Here is a 17,284-nt window from a genome sequence, read left to right on the forward strand (position 1 = left end):
TGAGTTTAATTTAAGCTGTTTAATTCTTGGATTTATAAGTTGATTTTGATTCTTGGAGTATTATATAAGCTTAAGGAAAGCTTATATAAGCTTAAAACATCAAGAAGAGAGAATGAGAAAGGAATTTCTATTAAAAGATTAGAAATGAACTTTTGATATAGAAAGGTTTTTGAAATTCTAAGGATGAATTTGACTTGTCAATGGTTAAATTAAGAGATTTGGAGTGATAGAATTGGATTTAGAACATATAGAAAATTTGGTATGATTCTTGAATCTCATAAAGAAGATAGGATTTTGAGGTTAAAGATGATTTGCATGGATATAAGTTGGTTCAAGTTATAGTAGTTGAGTTTAATGTCAAAATAGGGGCTTAAAATAGAAGAATTAAGGGAAGAGTTGATGATTTACGTGCTAAAATGTCAGTTCTGGGCAATGTGCATCGATGCACATTCATTGTGCACCGATGCATCGATGATAAATACCAGAAATTGTTTAAGGTGCATCGATGCACATGCAGTGCATCGATGCATGAAGTTAAATAGAAAACATCGAATAGGATTTATGCATCGATGCATAAGGAGTGCATCGATGCATCCCCATTAAATACAAACATCGAATAGGATTTATGCATCGATGCATGGTGTAGTGCATCGATGCATACCTTCATTAAAAGATGAAATTGGCTTTTCTTTGAGACTAAGGAGTGATAGTTTCGAATATATCAATCAGTATACTGATAAGTATTAATGTATTATTATGTAGATATAGAATGAAAGCTTGTTCCGGAACAAACTAAGGATTAGGATTGATTCAAACAACGAGGCCCAGGTGAGTGCATATTCAATAGTATATGATGTGCGATGGGAATAAGACTTGCGATGAGTCTATTTCCTGAAGTGTTACACATGAATGCATGATTAAAGGCATGAATTGAATATGCATGTATGTATGCTTGATTATATGGATTGATCTGTTCTTTATGTGTTAGGTGAGAAAGTATAAGTAATTACATAAGAAAGGTTATGAATTATATGAGATATAAACTATGTGATCATAGTAAAATATAATTATTATTATATGATAAGTGAAATAAGCTGGATAATATTGATCTATAGGATGAAGTGAGAATAGTACACTAACTAGGAGATTTGAACATAAATGATAAGATGAACATATAAGATAAGCTAGATGGGAAAGATTCATATGTTTAAATAAAACTATAACATGGGTTGTATGATAGAAATTTATGAAGTTATATGAGAAGATTATAGGAGTTATATGAAATTGAATTAAGTAAACAGATTAGATTATATATATATATAAAGAAATAATAGAAGTGAGATGTGTTTATAAGTCTGCCCTAGATAAATATGAATATGAATTATAAGAGTGCTATATGATTTATATTAGGATAAATCTTGAGAATATATATTTATATAGATGGATATGAAATGAAATGAGTTATATGAATACATAATTATGTGATGAAATGGTGGATTACCTGAACATGTGAATATATATATATATATATATATATATATATATATATATATATATATATATATATATATATATATGTCTAAGAGAATGCATAAGATTAAGATATAAGCAATGTGACTATAAGTATATATGTGCTCTAAGTGATATGACTTAGGTATTTCTATTATAATGTTACATAATATGTTATGTATGTTAAATGAATTATGTGAGGGTATAAGAAATGATATGAAATATATATGTGAAAACAAGTATATGTTATGAGATAAGACCTATGACTATAAGCTACGTCAAAGTGTTCTAGGTGTTTCGATATATTATATGAAGTATATGATCTTATGTGAACAAGATATGATAAGTATGTTTACATGAATAAAGGTGATTGGGTGAGAAATGATAGAAATTATATGAAAACATGACATATGTGACATGTGAATTATATGGAAATGATCTACGTGTAAGTGAACTACGTGACTATGTGATAATATGAAAAGAAGCTATGTGATACGTGATATGTGAAAGTGAATTACACGTTTATGTGAATATTGAAATGAAATAAATGATAAAGCCCATGTTATGTGTCATGAGAGCTAGGGGTATAGTTGGCATGCCAAGAGTCGAGGGTCTACGCGGTCCTTCGGGACATATATATATTCTTTGGAACATGTGTGAAGTCTGGTGAGACACATATATGATCCCTAGCATATGTATATGATTCTTAAGGAATTCTATGTGGTCCTTATGGACATCATTATATGGCACTACGGTGCAATTCTACGCGGTCCTTCGGGATATATATATATTCTGTGGAACATGTGTGAAGTCTTGAAAGACACATATATGATCCCTAGCATATGTATATGATTCTTAAGGAATTCTATGTGGTCCTTATGGACATTATTATATGGCACTACGGTGCAATTCTACGCGGCACTTCGGTGCAATTATACGAGCTGTGGTGACAACATTAGTGCACAACCTCTATAGACTCACATATCGATAGTTCTCACATACGTACATGGGCTAATCCAGAGATATGAACAAATATAAGTTAGTGGTATGATAAATGCTATAGAAATGATATGATGTTGTGTGTGTATAGTGTTTGATTGAAAAAGTATGTGATTATATGATAAACTGTTAATGATGAATTATGTGTATGTATGTATTTACTGCAATTAATCTGATATGATTTTATACGATATGAAAAATGCATGGAATTGCTATAACATGATAGAACAGAACATGCATGTATCGATATATGTTTTAAAGTGCATTATAAGTTGTTATGCCTCACTAAGTCTTCGACTTAGCGTGTGATTGTTTCACACGTAGGTTTCGAGAAGGGTAAAGAGTGATGCGGAGCAAGACATGTTAGTTTTCCTTACCAGAAGATCATATCAGAAATATTTGACAAAGTATGTATTTGGTTATGTATAAAGTGTTGGCATGTAATAAGTCATTAAGTACGAGCACTCTGATAAAGTCTGTATTTTGTTTTAAATAAAGTTTTAAATTTCCCGGGATTTTTCTTAAGAGTCAAGGATTGAAAAGTTAATGTGACACTTCGGACTCGTATCCGGGTCGGATACGGGTTGGGGGTGTTATATTTAATGGTATCAGAGCTAAGGTTTAGCCGATTCTAGGCTTAAACCGAAGTCAAAGGAGGTTTAAAAATGTGTACATGCCAACTAAAGGTGAAAATTTCTGATCTGATAGTGTAAGGAGTATATTATCTTGCTAATAGAATAAGATTTGTATGAGATAGTAAGAATTGATTATAGAAATTGTCAATGTAAAGTAAATCGATAACTGACAAATCTGATGGTGATAGCAATTCACCTGCCCTGGCCAGGCAAGATGAAGAGTAGAAACCTCAGAAAGTGTCTATAAGATTAAAGGTTGATTTCAGAAGATTGAAATCATATTAGAATAGTGATAGAAGATCTTCATGGTTTTGAATCGTAAAAACGATATGGATTAGTTTTGTTAGGACGTGGATAAGATAGAATATGGTGAACAAGTGTCACCATAAGAGCGTTAAAAGATCAAATGATGCAGTGAGAATTGCAAAAGAGTTCCAGGATAAGTGCATCAGTGACAAGTGTATAAGGTATATGAAGCTAGAGTTTATGAGTTTGATACAGGGGGAAATCGTAATGTGTATGGACAAGAGTACTGATGAGTAGAGTGAAAGGTTGTGAAGCTAATTTAAATGAAAATGATGCATGCAAGTGATGTGTAGAGGGCTGGTGCCTGGATTTAAAGAAGTGTTGTAGGTGTTGAAATGGGTCCCTTTTCAAAAAGTGGTTATTGTGTTAAGGTTTTGGAGAAAACTCAGAATGATTAAGGGAACTGGTATTTCATAAATTAGCACTACCAAAGAGAGATAGAGATTATGATTATCAACTACAAACTTGATTGGAATTGGTGGTATTTCAAGATAAAAGATCAATTGGAGGAAAGTCAGACTCATTTAAGTAGTAGAATCTGGTTCTGGATAAGTGAATGAAAAGTTAAAGATATATATATATATATATGAAAGTGGAGGAATGAATTCAGAGTTTTGCTAGAAATTATATATAAAGTGAAGAACAAGAAGTATTTTAAATGGATCAAGTGATGTAGATACTATTTTGCATTCTAGAAGGAAAAAGTTAGCGTTGGCTAACAAGAATATGCGATGGGAATGTACGGGAAGTATAAGAATGTAAGATATTGTCGGGATATGATAATCAAATATGGAATGGATCTGGATACAATTGTATATTTGAGTAAAGCTGAGGATTGATAAGAAGAGTTTAAGAATGGGTATATCGATGATCAATTTATAAGACAAAGGAAGTCAGAACGTTTAGTTTGAATAACGAAAAGTACAGGATGTATGAGAATGGAGGTGCAATTGACAAGTTAAATAAACGAATTTTAAGATAATTTCGATTTAAAAGGATGTATGTGTTTGGTTGATTAGGGTTTATACCCTAGATTGAACATATGTTATTGACTAGTTGTCAGAGTAAAGGTGATAGAGTTATAAGATTGAGGGAAAAGATAAAGTTGAGTTAATTGATTATGATGTGAATTTGAATATAGTTGTATATTCTGAGCAGATAGCTATGATGTAGAAACAGAGATAAGTATTTGCATGGAACCTTCAGGAAGGAAAATACAAGTATAAGAAATGATAAAGAATGAAGTTATGTATAAGAAATGGGTTATCAGAGTAATGAGAATGCAATGAAGATTGGTACATAAAGATGAGTAAAGTGATAAGACAAGAGTATGTGAATATGAAAAGAAAGATATGATTTGTGTATAAGGAATAAATAAAGGAGAAATAGAATAAAGAAAGGAAATTGATTGAGGTTATGAGTTACTGTGTTTATGATAAGTAACAGAAAATAAATGTATAAAAGAAAAAGACAATTGAAGAAATACAGGAAGGAAAAAAGTAAGTAAATGAGGTATCATGAGAACAATAGAAGATATGTTCTTATTGATTTGTTCAGTGAAAATTCGAGGACGAATTTTCTTTAAAGGAGGGGAGATTTGTAACATCCTCAATACCGGGTTAGTGACCAAATTATAAAGTTTCAGAAATTGGTGATTAAAGTAGGATAATTGAATAGTGCAATGATTTATTGGAAATATGATGAAGGTTATTCAGTAATTATTAAAGGAAATAAAGGGTAAATTGGTCATTAGACCAGAAAGATATTTATCTTTCTTTTAAGGGTTATAAAACACGTGGGATATGAGATAATTATCCAGAGTCTTCTTCTCCAGCTTCTTCTTATCCCCGTAAGCCTCATTTAAAGGTGAGTTTAATTTAAGCTGTTTAATTCTTGGATTTATAAGTTGATTTTGATTCTTGGAGTATTATATAAGCTTAAGGAAAGCTTATAAGCTTAAAAACATCAAGAAGAGAGAATGAGAAAGGAATTTCTATTAAAAGATTAGAAATGAACTTTTGATATAGAAAGGTTTTTGAAATTCTAAGGATGAATTTGACTTGTCAATGGTTAAATTAAGAGATTTGGAGTGATAGAATTGGATTTAGAACATATAGAAAATTTGGTATGATTCTTGAATCTCATAAAGAAGATAGGATTTTGAGGTTAAAGATGATTTGCATGGATATAAGTTGGTTCAAGTTATAGTAGTTGAGTTTAATGTCAAAATAGGGGCTTAAAATAGAAGAATTAAGGGAAGAGTTGATGATTTACGTGCTAAAATGTCAGTTCTGGGCAATGTGCATCGATGCACATTCATTGTGCACCGATGCATCGATGATAAATACCAGAAATTGTTTAAGGTGCATCGATGCACATGCAGTGCATCGATGCATGAAGTTAAATAGAAAACATCGAATAGGATTTATGCATCGATGCATAAGGAGTGCATCGATGCATCCCCATTAAATACAAACATCGAATAGGATTTATGCATCGATGCATGGTGTAGTGCATCGATGCATACCTTCATTAAAAGATGAAATTGGCTTTTCTTTGAGACTAAGGAGTGATAGTTTCAAATATATCAATCAGTATACTGATAAGTATTAATGTATTATTATGTAGATATAGAATGAAAGCTTTTTCCGGAACAAACTAAGGATTAGGATTGATTCAAACAACGAGGCCCAGGTGAGTGCATATTCAATAGTATATGATGTGCGATGGGAATAAGACTTGCGATGAGTCTATTTCCTGAAGTGTTACACATGAATGCATGATTAAAGGCATGAATTGAATATTCATGTATGTATGCTTGATTATATGGATTGATCTGTTCTTTTATGTGTTAGGTGAGAAAGTATAAGTAATTACATAATAAAGGTTATGAATTATATGAGATATAAACTATGTGATCATAGTAAAATATAATTATTATTATATGATAAGTGAAATAAGCTGGATAATATTGATCTATAGGATGAAGTGAGAATAGTACACTAACTAGGAGATTTGAACATAAATGATAAGATGAACATATAAGATAAGCTAGATGGGAAAGATTCATATGTTTAAATAAAACTATAACACATGGTTGTATGATAGAAATTTATGAAGTTATATGAGAAGATTATAGGAGTTATATGAAATTGAATTAAGTAAACAGATTAGATTATATATATATATATATATATAAGAAATAATAGAAGTGAGATGTGTTTAAGTCTGCCCTAGATGAATATGAATATGAATTATAAGAGTGCTATATGATTTATATTAGGATAAATCTTGAGAATATATTTATATAGATGGATATGAAATGAAATGAGTTATATGAATACATAATTATGTGATGAAATGGTGGATTACCTGAACATGTGAATATATATATATATATATATATATATATATATATATATATATATATATATATATATATATATGTCTAAGAGAAGGCATAAGATTAAGATATAAGCAATGTGACTATAAGTATATATGTGCTCTAAGTGATATGACTTATAGGTATTTCTATTATAATGTTACATAATATGTTATGTATGTTAAATGAATTATGTGAGGGTATAAGAAATGATATGAAATATATATGTGAAAACAAGTATATGTTATGAGATAAGACCTATGACTATAAGCTACGTGAAAGTGTTCTAGGTGTTTCGATATATTATATGAAGTATATGATCTTATGTGAACAAGATATGATAAGTATGTTTACATGAATAAAGGTGATTGGGTGAGAAATGATAGAAATTATATAAAAACATGACATATGTGACATGTGAATTATATGGAAATGATCTACGTGTAAGTGAACTACGTGACTATGTGATAATATGAAAAGAAGCTATGTGATACGTGATATGTGAAAGTGAATTACACGTTTATGTGAATATTGAAATGAAATAAATGATAACGCCCATGTTATGTGTCATGAGAGCTAGGGGTATAGTTGGCATGCCAAGAGTCGAGGGTCTACGCGGTCCTTCGGGACATATATATTCTTTGGAACATGTGTGAAGTCTGGTGAGACATATGATCCCTAGCATATGTATATGATTCTTAAGGAATTCTATGTGGTCCTTATGGACATCATTATATGGCACTACGGTGCAATTCTACGCGGTCCTTCGGGATATATATATTCTGTGGAACATGTGTGAAGTCTTGAAAGACACATATATGATCCCTAGCATATGTATATGATTCTTAAGGAATTCTATGTGGTCCTTATGGACATTATTATATGGCACTACGGTGCAATTCTACGCGGCACTTCGGTGCAATTATACGAGCTGTGGTGACAACATTAGTGCACAACCTCTATAGACTCACATATCGATAGTTCTCACATACGTACATGGGCTAATCCAGAGATATGGACAAATATAAGTTAGTGGTATGATAAATGCTATAGAAATGATATGATGTTGTGTGCGTATAGTGTTTGATTGAAAAAGTATGTGATTATATGATAAACTGTTAATGATGAATTATGTGTATGTATGTATTTACTGCAATTAATCTGATATGATTTTATACGATATGAAAAATGCATGGAATTGCTATAACATGATAGAACAGAACATGCATGTATCGATATATGTTTTAAAGTGCATTATAAGTTGTTATGCCTCACTAAGTCTTCGACTTAGCGTGTGATTGTTTCACACGTAGGTTTCGAGAAGGGTAAAGAGTGATGCGGAGCAAGACAGGTCAGTTTTCCTTACCAGAAGATCAGATCAGAAATATTTGACAAAGTATGTATTTGGTTATGTATAAAGTGTTGGCATGTAATAAGTCATTAAGTACGAGCACTCTGATAAAGTCTGTATTTTGTTTTAAATAAAGTTTTAAATTTCCCGGGATTTTTCTTAAGAGTCAAGGTTTGAAAAGTCAATGTGACACTTCGGACTCGTATCCGGGTCGGATACGGGTTGGGGGTGTTACATTTCTGATCGACGGCATCATCAAAATTGTCTCTTATTATATCAAAATCTAGATATTTAGTTGGATATAATAAATAAATAATACCTTATTTTTCTCTGTTTTTATTTAGTTACCGTTAGTTTTTTTCTTCATCTTTCTGATCGACGGCATCATCAGTCTTGGTATAGGTTGCCGACTGTCAGTATTCATTGTTTTTCTTTTGCTTTATTATAGTGTATCTTTATTTTTTTATTTTTAATAATTTTGCTCTTATGGTATGTCTTTTTTTGTCTCATGACACATGTTTCTCTGCCTTTATGACACATTTTCGGTCGTTTGGACGTTGTTTTCATTTATCATTTTTTTCATAGTTGAATTTGATATCGCCACAACTGATCAATATGATATTTGTTATCATATTGATATTCTCCGCTTTGGACCCTCAGATTGAATTTAGATATGTGATTTGCATTTATGGTTAGTATTTTCACGTTGATCTATTCTGATTTGTTGTTTATTGGTAGTCTTTCAATAGCTCCATCCCATTTTATGGTTTGTTTGTCGATGCAATCAGATATATTTGTATCTATTTTTTGTTTGAGTTTATTTGATTAGATTTTTTAACATTTTTCTTGTATGATCCTTATGTGATCTTAAGTTGTTAGTTTTCTTTTGTTTAAGAAAATATATTTATTATATGTTTAGTTTATGGTCGTGGTTAGTTGTAAATGTAACACCCACCGACCGATGTGGGTGACCCGATCCGATCTGAGGTGTCACATTAGGGCTACCGGAGAGTCCCACAGTAAAAATCCGAGAAAAATTAAAATTTTGTTAAAACGCATAAAATCATAAAACAATTTATAATTAAAATACAAGTTCAGAAAAACCATTTATATATTAAAAACAGAAATAAAATCATACAAGTTTCAGACTCGGATATAGAAACAGAATACAACCTACATGCCCCTAATCACATGCACCATACTCCGTAAGCAACGCCAATGAAACTCTTTTACTGTTGTTGATAGTTGTACTGGATCAACTCTTTTAACCTGAAATGGTGAGTAAGGAGTGAGCTTTGGGAAGCTCAGTAATACAGAACTACCAAGTGATGCTGAATGATATGCAAATAAATAGAAAAACATAAATATTTTCTTATCGATTTCGACGTCTACAAGTTTTCAGAATGAACTATGGTTCTACTGATATTTCTTCGAGTAAAAGACATGAAGATTTCAGTTAAGAGAAAACATTCAGAGGACCAAGTTTATTATATCATAATAGGATGTCTAGTGTTTTCCAACAATATAGAGTAATGTATATAAATCCTTTAAAAACATTTGTAGTTTAAAACATATTTCAAAAACTTCAAAAACACAGTGATACCCTTCACCCGAACACCGTTTGCAGTTTCTCATAACTGCATCCATAAGGACTTACCCTAAGCACACAACAATGGAGCCACCCTAAGGGAGTATCTTGGGGCCTATAAGCCTACCCTATAGTCTCCTTAGGTCCGTAAGAAATTGACAACTTGATCAGACCTGAACCTCCATACTCCATAATCCTACCAATACAGTATCCAATAGAAATCAGATTTAACAGTAACATGTAATATCAAGATCTCGATCTAGTAAAATCTCATAAGAGTGACAATGAAATAAACTACATAGATGCCTTCCACCCGTACACCATATGCAGTCCCATTATTTACCCAAGGGAGTGCCTTGGGGCCTGAGAGCCTACCCAAGAAAGTTTCTCGTGGCCTTAGAGCCTACCCAAGGGTCACCTTAGGCCCGTAGGGAATTACCAGCTTGATCAGAGCTGAACCTCTATACTCCAACCTACATAGGTAAAATCCCAATAAAAAAGTTCAAGTAGTAACAGTAAATCCCATGATCAATGAATTCAAGAACGATTATATTTTCCAGTGAAAACAATAATCAGATAACACATACAATGTAGTCATGGTTCATAAGGCAGTAAATCATAAATTTCGGTGAAACATATTTCAAAACAGATAAAACATTCAGGTAGTACATAGGGAACACACTAGAGGATCTAGATATTTTTCGGAGGTACTTAGCAATTATCAAGTAGGGACCATGAAACTTCTGTAATTTAATATGATTTCAGAATTAATATCCCTATAAAAAGGGGTTTAATAGCTAACAGAGTCATCAATCATTCAGAAAATGGTTTATCAAGATCGTATAATATTCATATATTTTTTCGGAGGCACTAAGCAATCAGGAAGGTACTTAGAATCTTTTGCATCAGAGTTACTTAAGATTTCAAATATAACGGAAGTGATTCCATTATTCAGAAAATCAGGGGCATTTTGGACATTTGGTTCTTGGAGAATTATTAGTAATTTGATCTAATAAGGGTGAAACGATAATTTATGGTATTTAAGACTCGTATCAATTTATCAGGATATTAATTTAACTCGAACTGAACAAATCTCAGCATTGTGATACCTGTCAACCGGTCAAATCGATGCACTTCAAAGGTATTCATACTTTAATATTGATAACTCTTGTCGAACTGATCATCTTCAGAATCATCATTGAATGGATCTTAGGGATACAAACAGATATTCCAATGGTATTTATTTTATTTTTGTATTGCAACAATATCAAGAAATATCAACGTGCTTGATTTGTGGTTCAAAACCCTTATGGACGGTATAACATATAGGTTCATCAGCGTTACCAGACTTATTTAAGTCATTCACTTAATTCTAGATCTTTGAGGGTACTTAGGTCATTTAGTAGTTAAGTCTATCCCGATCTCTTCGGAGTTCCAGAGTAATTCTGTCGTTTCCACAATTCATATACATACAGTACTTCCATTCAGTTCAACTTAATTCAAATGTGTAAAGTACCTTCAGTAATTTAGTCCCTGGATGTTTGCTCAGAAATAAAAATTCTTGGTCATTTTTTGTATTCGAGGTTGATTTATTTATTTCAGAGCTTGAGGGTATTTAGTTATTCTAGGTTTGGAAGTACTTCAGATCATTTTACAATTCAGGGGCATTTCAAATAGATCAGGAGTTTAATCGGTGATTCCAAGGTTCAAGTGGATCAAAATATGATTTCTCATGTCGTCTCCATTATCATAGCCATTCATAGTCCTTTTTAGACTTTAAGGATATTATCATCATTTCATTCAATTCTATCAGTGATATTATTTCCGATAAATTAAGCTTCAAGTGTTTATTCAAGAATCAGAGTTTATAAGCCTTGTGCTTTCTTTGAGGGTTAAAAATGATTAAAAGATATTTTCCAAATAAATTAAGAGTTAATAGGCGTGCCATAAATTTTATCAGGTCAAATACAGATTCTCAGAGTAATTCCACTATCAAGGTTAATACATACCATTTTTACAACTTAAGGGTATTTTTCGTAATTTCTTAATCAAGTATTCCCCGCATTTAACCTTTAAAGAAATTAATCATAATTTTGGATTCTGAGATCAATTTATTACTACATAATCCATGAACTTAAAATTATTTCCGATAGGTCTACCAATTTTTTGTGCGAGCAGTCAGAGTATTCTACAGTATTATGCATTTATTCCATATTCAATTTAAGTCCAATGATAATTAAATACACCTAATTGACCAATCATTTTCATTCATGCATTTACCAATTACCAATGTGTTCCGAAAAGAATACAACATGTAGTAGAGTATTACCTCGATTTACGAGTCATATCGATTCACCATTTAAACTCCTGTGATCGTTCTCGAACTTTCATTCCACGTCCCATAATGTATCGGATTCATAACAAACTAATTTACGCCAAAAACTGGACTTAATCCAATAACCAAATTTGATTTCGAAGATAAAAACTGTAAAATGGCTTACCGAGTGCGAATATGACAAAACAGACTTCAGATTCGGACTTATGATGTCGAAAAACATAAAATACGACTTTTAAAAAAATGACTTTTTTTGTTAAAGTCAAAGGTCAACGGGTCGGGTCAAAGTCAACATGTCGGGTTGGTTGACTCAGTTCAGGTCAAACAGACTCGGTTCATACTGGGTTGGCCAGTTCGGGCCGATCTAGACTGATTAGACCGATTCTAGAAGGTTCCAAGGCTAGGGAAGAAGCCCACGCGCACGCGGAGGCGCGTGGCGGTGACGACGGGCTTGGGGTGATCGACCGATTGCTCTACGATCATTTAAACCTTAACATCAAGCCAAACAACACCCAATTTCAGCTAAAGCACTTGAAACAAAAGAAAAAGGGTCGAAACGCTTACCCATGTCGACGACGAGGAAAGCGACGGTGACAACTTGACCCACCAGTCAGTTTTTGAGAGAAATAGGTCGGGAACACGTTGGTGATAACGGTGAGGCGAGACGGTCATCGGATCAGCTGGAATCGACGAGAAATGTGACGGTGATGCTATGGGTTTTATCCCTTCAATTAACGACGCTCGACGATTTATTGGGGTCGTTAATGGCTGAAGATTGGTCGTCGGAGGACACTTGTTCAACTTGTGGCGGCGGAGCGTGACAATGGCGGCCAGATCAGAGCGAATTGCGGTGAAGAGACGACGGCTAGGGTTGAGGTAGGGAATTTGGGGATAAATTTGGGGGGGTTTTCATCCCATCGAGGGATTGGGTATTAACTAACTAGAAAAATTAGGAAAATTTAGTGTTAAGTCCTTGAACTTCCCACAGGTTTTGAAACTAAGCTGCAACTTTTAAAAAAATACAATTTAGTCTCAACTTTTCTCTTGTTATGACTTTAATTTAATACTTTAAGTTAATAAAATTTAATACCTAAATTGGAGTGTGACGGTAAACTTTCATTATAATTTAGATATTTTTTTATTTTTAATAAACTTAGTGGTTTTTGGAAAAAGAAGAATATAATAAGAAGGGGGAAATATTTGTAAGTATATACTCAATCATTTAGGAAAAAGAATAATTCAATGACAATACAATAAAAGAATCTCTTACAAAACTATATTGCCTAAAATATATTTTGTACACTGCCATGCTCTCATGTCTTATAATCTTTGTTTGAACTTTTAAGTCAGAGCAGCACAAGTGGAGGTCGAAGGGTCAAACATAGCAGGAAGCAGGTACTTTCTCCCGTTGACACCATGTGCATTGTAGCTAGCACCAGTTGTTGCGTCCACCGGAAGGTCTCCGGCATAGCCTGGATAAGCCCCTTTACCATAAATCCCGGGACAAGCTGATGCAGCCTCCAGCTGTGCCTCTTTTGGACCCTGGTAGTACCCATTTCCGAAAGGGTTAGTCACAGTCCCAGCCAAGAGGCTAGCTAGATTGATCACCATCCCATCAAGACCAACATCGTTGTTGGGTGCAACCAAAGGTGGGTTCTGCGGGCCGTAGATGGGCTGATGGAATGGCCAAGCGCATTGACCTGGGCACTGTGTCTCTGAGTTACCGACCCAAATGTAAGCGAACTTACTGTGACCATTGCTTGAGCTACCCGAAGCTGAACCATGGTTTCCGCACCTGCTAGAGCAGAACCCATCAACAGCCACGTCGGCTGATGTCAAGACAACGTTAATGGCGTTCTTCTGAGCACCCTTCGATGCCAAATCCACGATTTGTCGATTCGTGAGTGACTTTCCCAAAGAGTAGTTCTCGTCGAGGATTTGTGAACCCAACGAGAGCGCAAGAGAAGAAGGTTTCTTGCTGAGCTGAAAGTACTTTTCCGTGGTTTTCCACCATGTAGCAACCGAGGGTTGAGCTATTGTAGGCTTGGAAGATGCAACGGAAGCGACGAAATCGGAGACAATCGCACGTTGGGAAGGCTTGAACTTGCCATACCAAATGAGATTAACAGAGATTTTTCCGTATAGAAGAGGGCCGTTGTGGTATTGGAAAAGCAAAGGCTGCTCGGTTTGGTCCGACGCAACGAGCCTCCTTGCTTCTACGCTGAAATGTAGCGAAGAGACCAAGACAACAAGAAACAGAACAACATTGGAAGTACTCAAAGAAGTCATGATAGAAGAAAGCTTAGATGAAGGGACGAAAGTGGTAGGAAAGAGACTAAAATTAAAGAGAAAGGTGGGGATGCCAGCCAATTTGAAGCGTTATATTTTAATCGAAGACTCTCGCAACCAATACGTTAAAAAAAATACAATTAAAAGCCAGCTAAGGGTGGATACAGACAGAGAGAAGAAAAGAAGATTGAGTGCGAGTAAGCTAGCTTCTGAGGCAGATGGAAAACGCGTAATAGTGTTAGGGGACAGTGCAGTCGAAGCCAAATTGGGGGAGGTGGCTTTAGATTTTCAAAAAGAGCAAGTTGCTGGAATATCAAGGTTTCATAATTGAGAATTGTTGAAGAGAAACAACTCCAAGACAAATAATAATAATAATAATGTTCATATGTCTTGTTTTTGGTGTAATATGAATATGTATCACAAGCACATTGAATGATGTGAGATAGTTGTTATTGCATTTGTTTGGTTTCTATCGGAATATCAATAATTGTTGGTAGGATTTAACTTACAGTTCACAACATCAATTAATCATGTCATGTTTATAATAGCTGTAGGGTAACATCTTATATTAAGTAGAAAAATATTATATTTTAAAATAAATGTCGATATTTGAATTTATAAATATAAATAATATGAATATCATTGACCACTCAATTAAATTTAAATTCATATAAAATAGGCTAATATTAATATCATTGGTCACTCGATCAAAATTAATGAATTTCAACAGTAAGATAACATTAATTGTAAATCATCCTTGCTATGAATTAATGATTTATGAATTGTTATTTGTTTTCATTCTTTTTATATTTTAAATACCACTTAACTTGGCTTATTTAAAATAGTTTCCCCCCCTGAAAGTTACTATTGATATTATTTAGAAAAATAAGTTAAAATGATCAATTTGATGTAAAATTATCCTTAGATGGATGTAATTTTACTTAAGTTGCCGTGTGATAGTTTGAACTTAGACTTGTTTTTTATTATTGAAAGTTACCGGTGATTACTGAAGACTCCAATAAAATTATGGGTAAATTATATATAAATTAGATTACTTAATTATTTAAACGGTTTTAATCAAATCACATATTATTAATCATCGATGAAAATATTAATATAATAATTAACAAAATTGAAATAATTATAATTTTTATTATTATACTTAAATTTTATATCAATTTAGTTCAAAATCAGTTCTTTCACATCCCCTTCCTTGGAACTTGCAATCCTGGAAAGTGGAAACCTCAAGATGCTTCTAACTTTCCAATTTCCAACATTCTTAAGAACTTCCCCTCTCTTCATAAGCTGCGCCAAGGTAATCGAAGAGCAGAAATGGAAGTTTCCCGAGGGGAAGCACAAGCTTATACAAGGGTGATTGATTTAAATCACGAACTAAAACTCCCAAGTAAGTGAGAATTGTCAATATGGAAAAAGCAAACCCAAGTAGTTTGCTGATCTTTTATTATCCGCATAAGCACAACAAATGAACAAATAAAAGAATTAAGCTGTAAACCGAGTACATACAGCTGAGCTCACGGAGGCTTCAAATGGTTAGACCAAAGTTGAGCAAGATGACGTTGAAGGATCATACATAGCAGGAAGCAAGTATTTCCTTCCATTGTCACCAATAGCATTGTAGCTAGCACCGCTTGTTGCGTCTACCAGTAGGTTTCCTGCATACCCCGGATAAGCTCCTTTACCATAAATGCCAGGACAAGCTGATGAAGCCTCCAATGGCGCCTCGGCTTGGCCCTGGTAGTATCCATTTCCGAAAGGGTTTGTGACGGTCCCGGCAAAGAGGCTAGCCAAGTTGATCACCATGCCATCCAGACCCACATTGTTGTTTGGGGCAATCATAGGTGCGGTTTGTGGCCCATAGATTGGCTGGTGGAAGGGCCAGGCACATTGACCGGGGCACTGTGTCTGGGAGTTACCGACCCAAATGTAAGCGAACTTGGAGTACTTGTTGGCCTTGATGTGACCGCTGGTTGAGCCCAAGGCAGACCCATGAGTTCCACATCGGCTCATACAAAACCCTTCAACAGCAACATCGGATGCTGTTAAGACGACGTTGATAGCATTCTTTTTGTCACCCTTTGAGGCTAATTCAACGATTTGTTTGTTTTTGAGCGACTTTCCAAGTGAATAGTTTTCGTCGAGTATTTGTCTTTCCAAAGACAGGGAAAGCGACGATTTCTTGGAGGTGAGGTGGTAGTATTTGTCTGTGGTTTTCCACCACTGAGCAACCGAGGGCTGGTTGTTTCGAGGCGGCGCGGTTGAGGAAAGGGAGGTAACGAAATCGGAGACAATAGCCCTCTCGGAAGGCTTGAAGTTGCCGTACCAAATCAAATTGACTGTAATTTTGCCAGAAAGAAGGGGACCATTGTGGTATGTCAAGAGCTGAGGCTGGTCTTGCACCACTTCACTCAGCTTCCGTCCAGCCAAAGAGATTTGAAACATAGAGATCACAAGGAAAAGTTTCAACACACTTTGAGCAACGAAAGAAGCCATTTTGATTCTGATACAAAAAAAGAAGAAAAAAAGCTGCTTTTGGAGAAGTGAGAAGAGAGAGCTGAGAGAGCTTCGAGCTTGGATTTAAGTTGTGGATTTGATGAGAGGGGAACAGGGTACATATAGGCCTAGAAATAGAGTTTATTTATTCAACTTTAATAATAAAAAAAACTGAATTAAAAAAGGGTGAGATTTGGGGTTGGACTTGGAGCTTCGACATCGGCAGTAACTTTAAAAAAGAGGCCCAACGGTTAACCCAAGCGTATTTTAAATTCAAAAAGAGGCTCAACATGCCATTTTAATTCACTCGGAAATAAATCATGAACAATGCCTATAAAGCGCGTGAAAACAAGGGAAAATGGAAGCAGATATGTTATGA

At 34.2% G+C, this 17,284-nt stretch overlaps 2 protein-coding genes across 2 annotated transcripts; both read right to left on the minus strand.

Moving 5' to 3' along the window:
* Positions 1-13,348: 13,348 nt before the first annotated feature.
* LOC120180312 (protein PHOSPHATE-INDUCED 1-like) lies at positions 13,349-14,434 on the minus strand. Its single transcript, XM_039185664.1, has one exon. The coding sequence runs from the start codon at positions 14,392-14,394 to the stop codon at positions 13,447-13,449; it is 948 nt and encodes a 315-aa protein (XP_039041595.1). The 5' UTR covers positions 14,395-14,434; the 3' UTR covers positions 13,349-13,446.
* Positions 14,435-15,830: 1,396 nt separating this feature from the next.
* On the minus strand, positions 15,831-16,942 carry LOC120180165 (protein PHOSPHATE-INDUCED 1-like). The gene has a single exon (XM_039185550.1). It carries the CDS (start codon positions 16,903-16,905, stop codon positions 15,946-15,948), a length of 960 nt encoding a protein of 319 aa, XP_039041481.1. The 5' UTR covers positions 16,906-16,942; the 3' UTR covers positions 15,831-15,945.
* Between the last annotated feature and the right edge of the window lie 342 nt (positions 16,943-17,284).

Source organism: Hibiscus syriacus, unplaced genomic scaffold (assembly GCF_006381635.1).
Source record: "Hibiscus syriacus cultivar Baekdansim isolate YM2019G1 unplaced genomic scaffold, ASM638163v2 tig00112491_pilon, whole genome shotgun sequence".
NCBI lineage: Eukaryota > Viridiplantae > Streptophyta > Magnoliopsida > Malvales > Malvaceae > Hibiscus > Hibiscus syriacus.

Excerpts from the sequence above, each read along its gene's own strand:
- LOC120180312 (XM_039185664.1), bottom strand. The coding sequence starts at position 14,394 with ATGACTTCTTTGAGTACTTCCAATGTTGTTCTGTTTCTTGTTGTCTTG.
- LOC120180165 (XM_039185550.1), bottom strand. The coding sequence starts at position 16,905 with ATGGCTTCTTTCGTTGCTCAAAGTGTGTTGAAACTTTTCCTTGTGATC.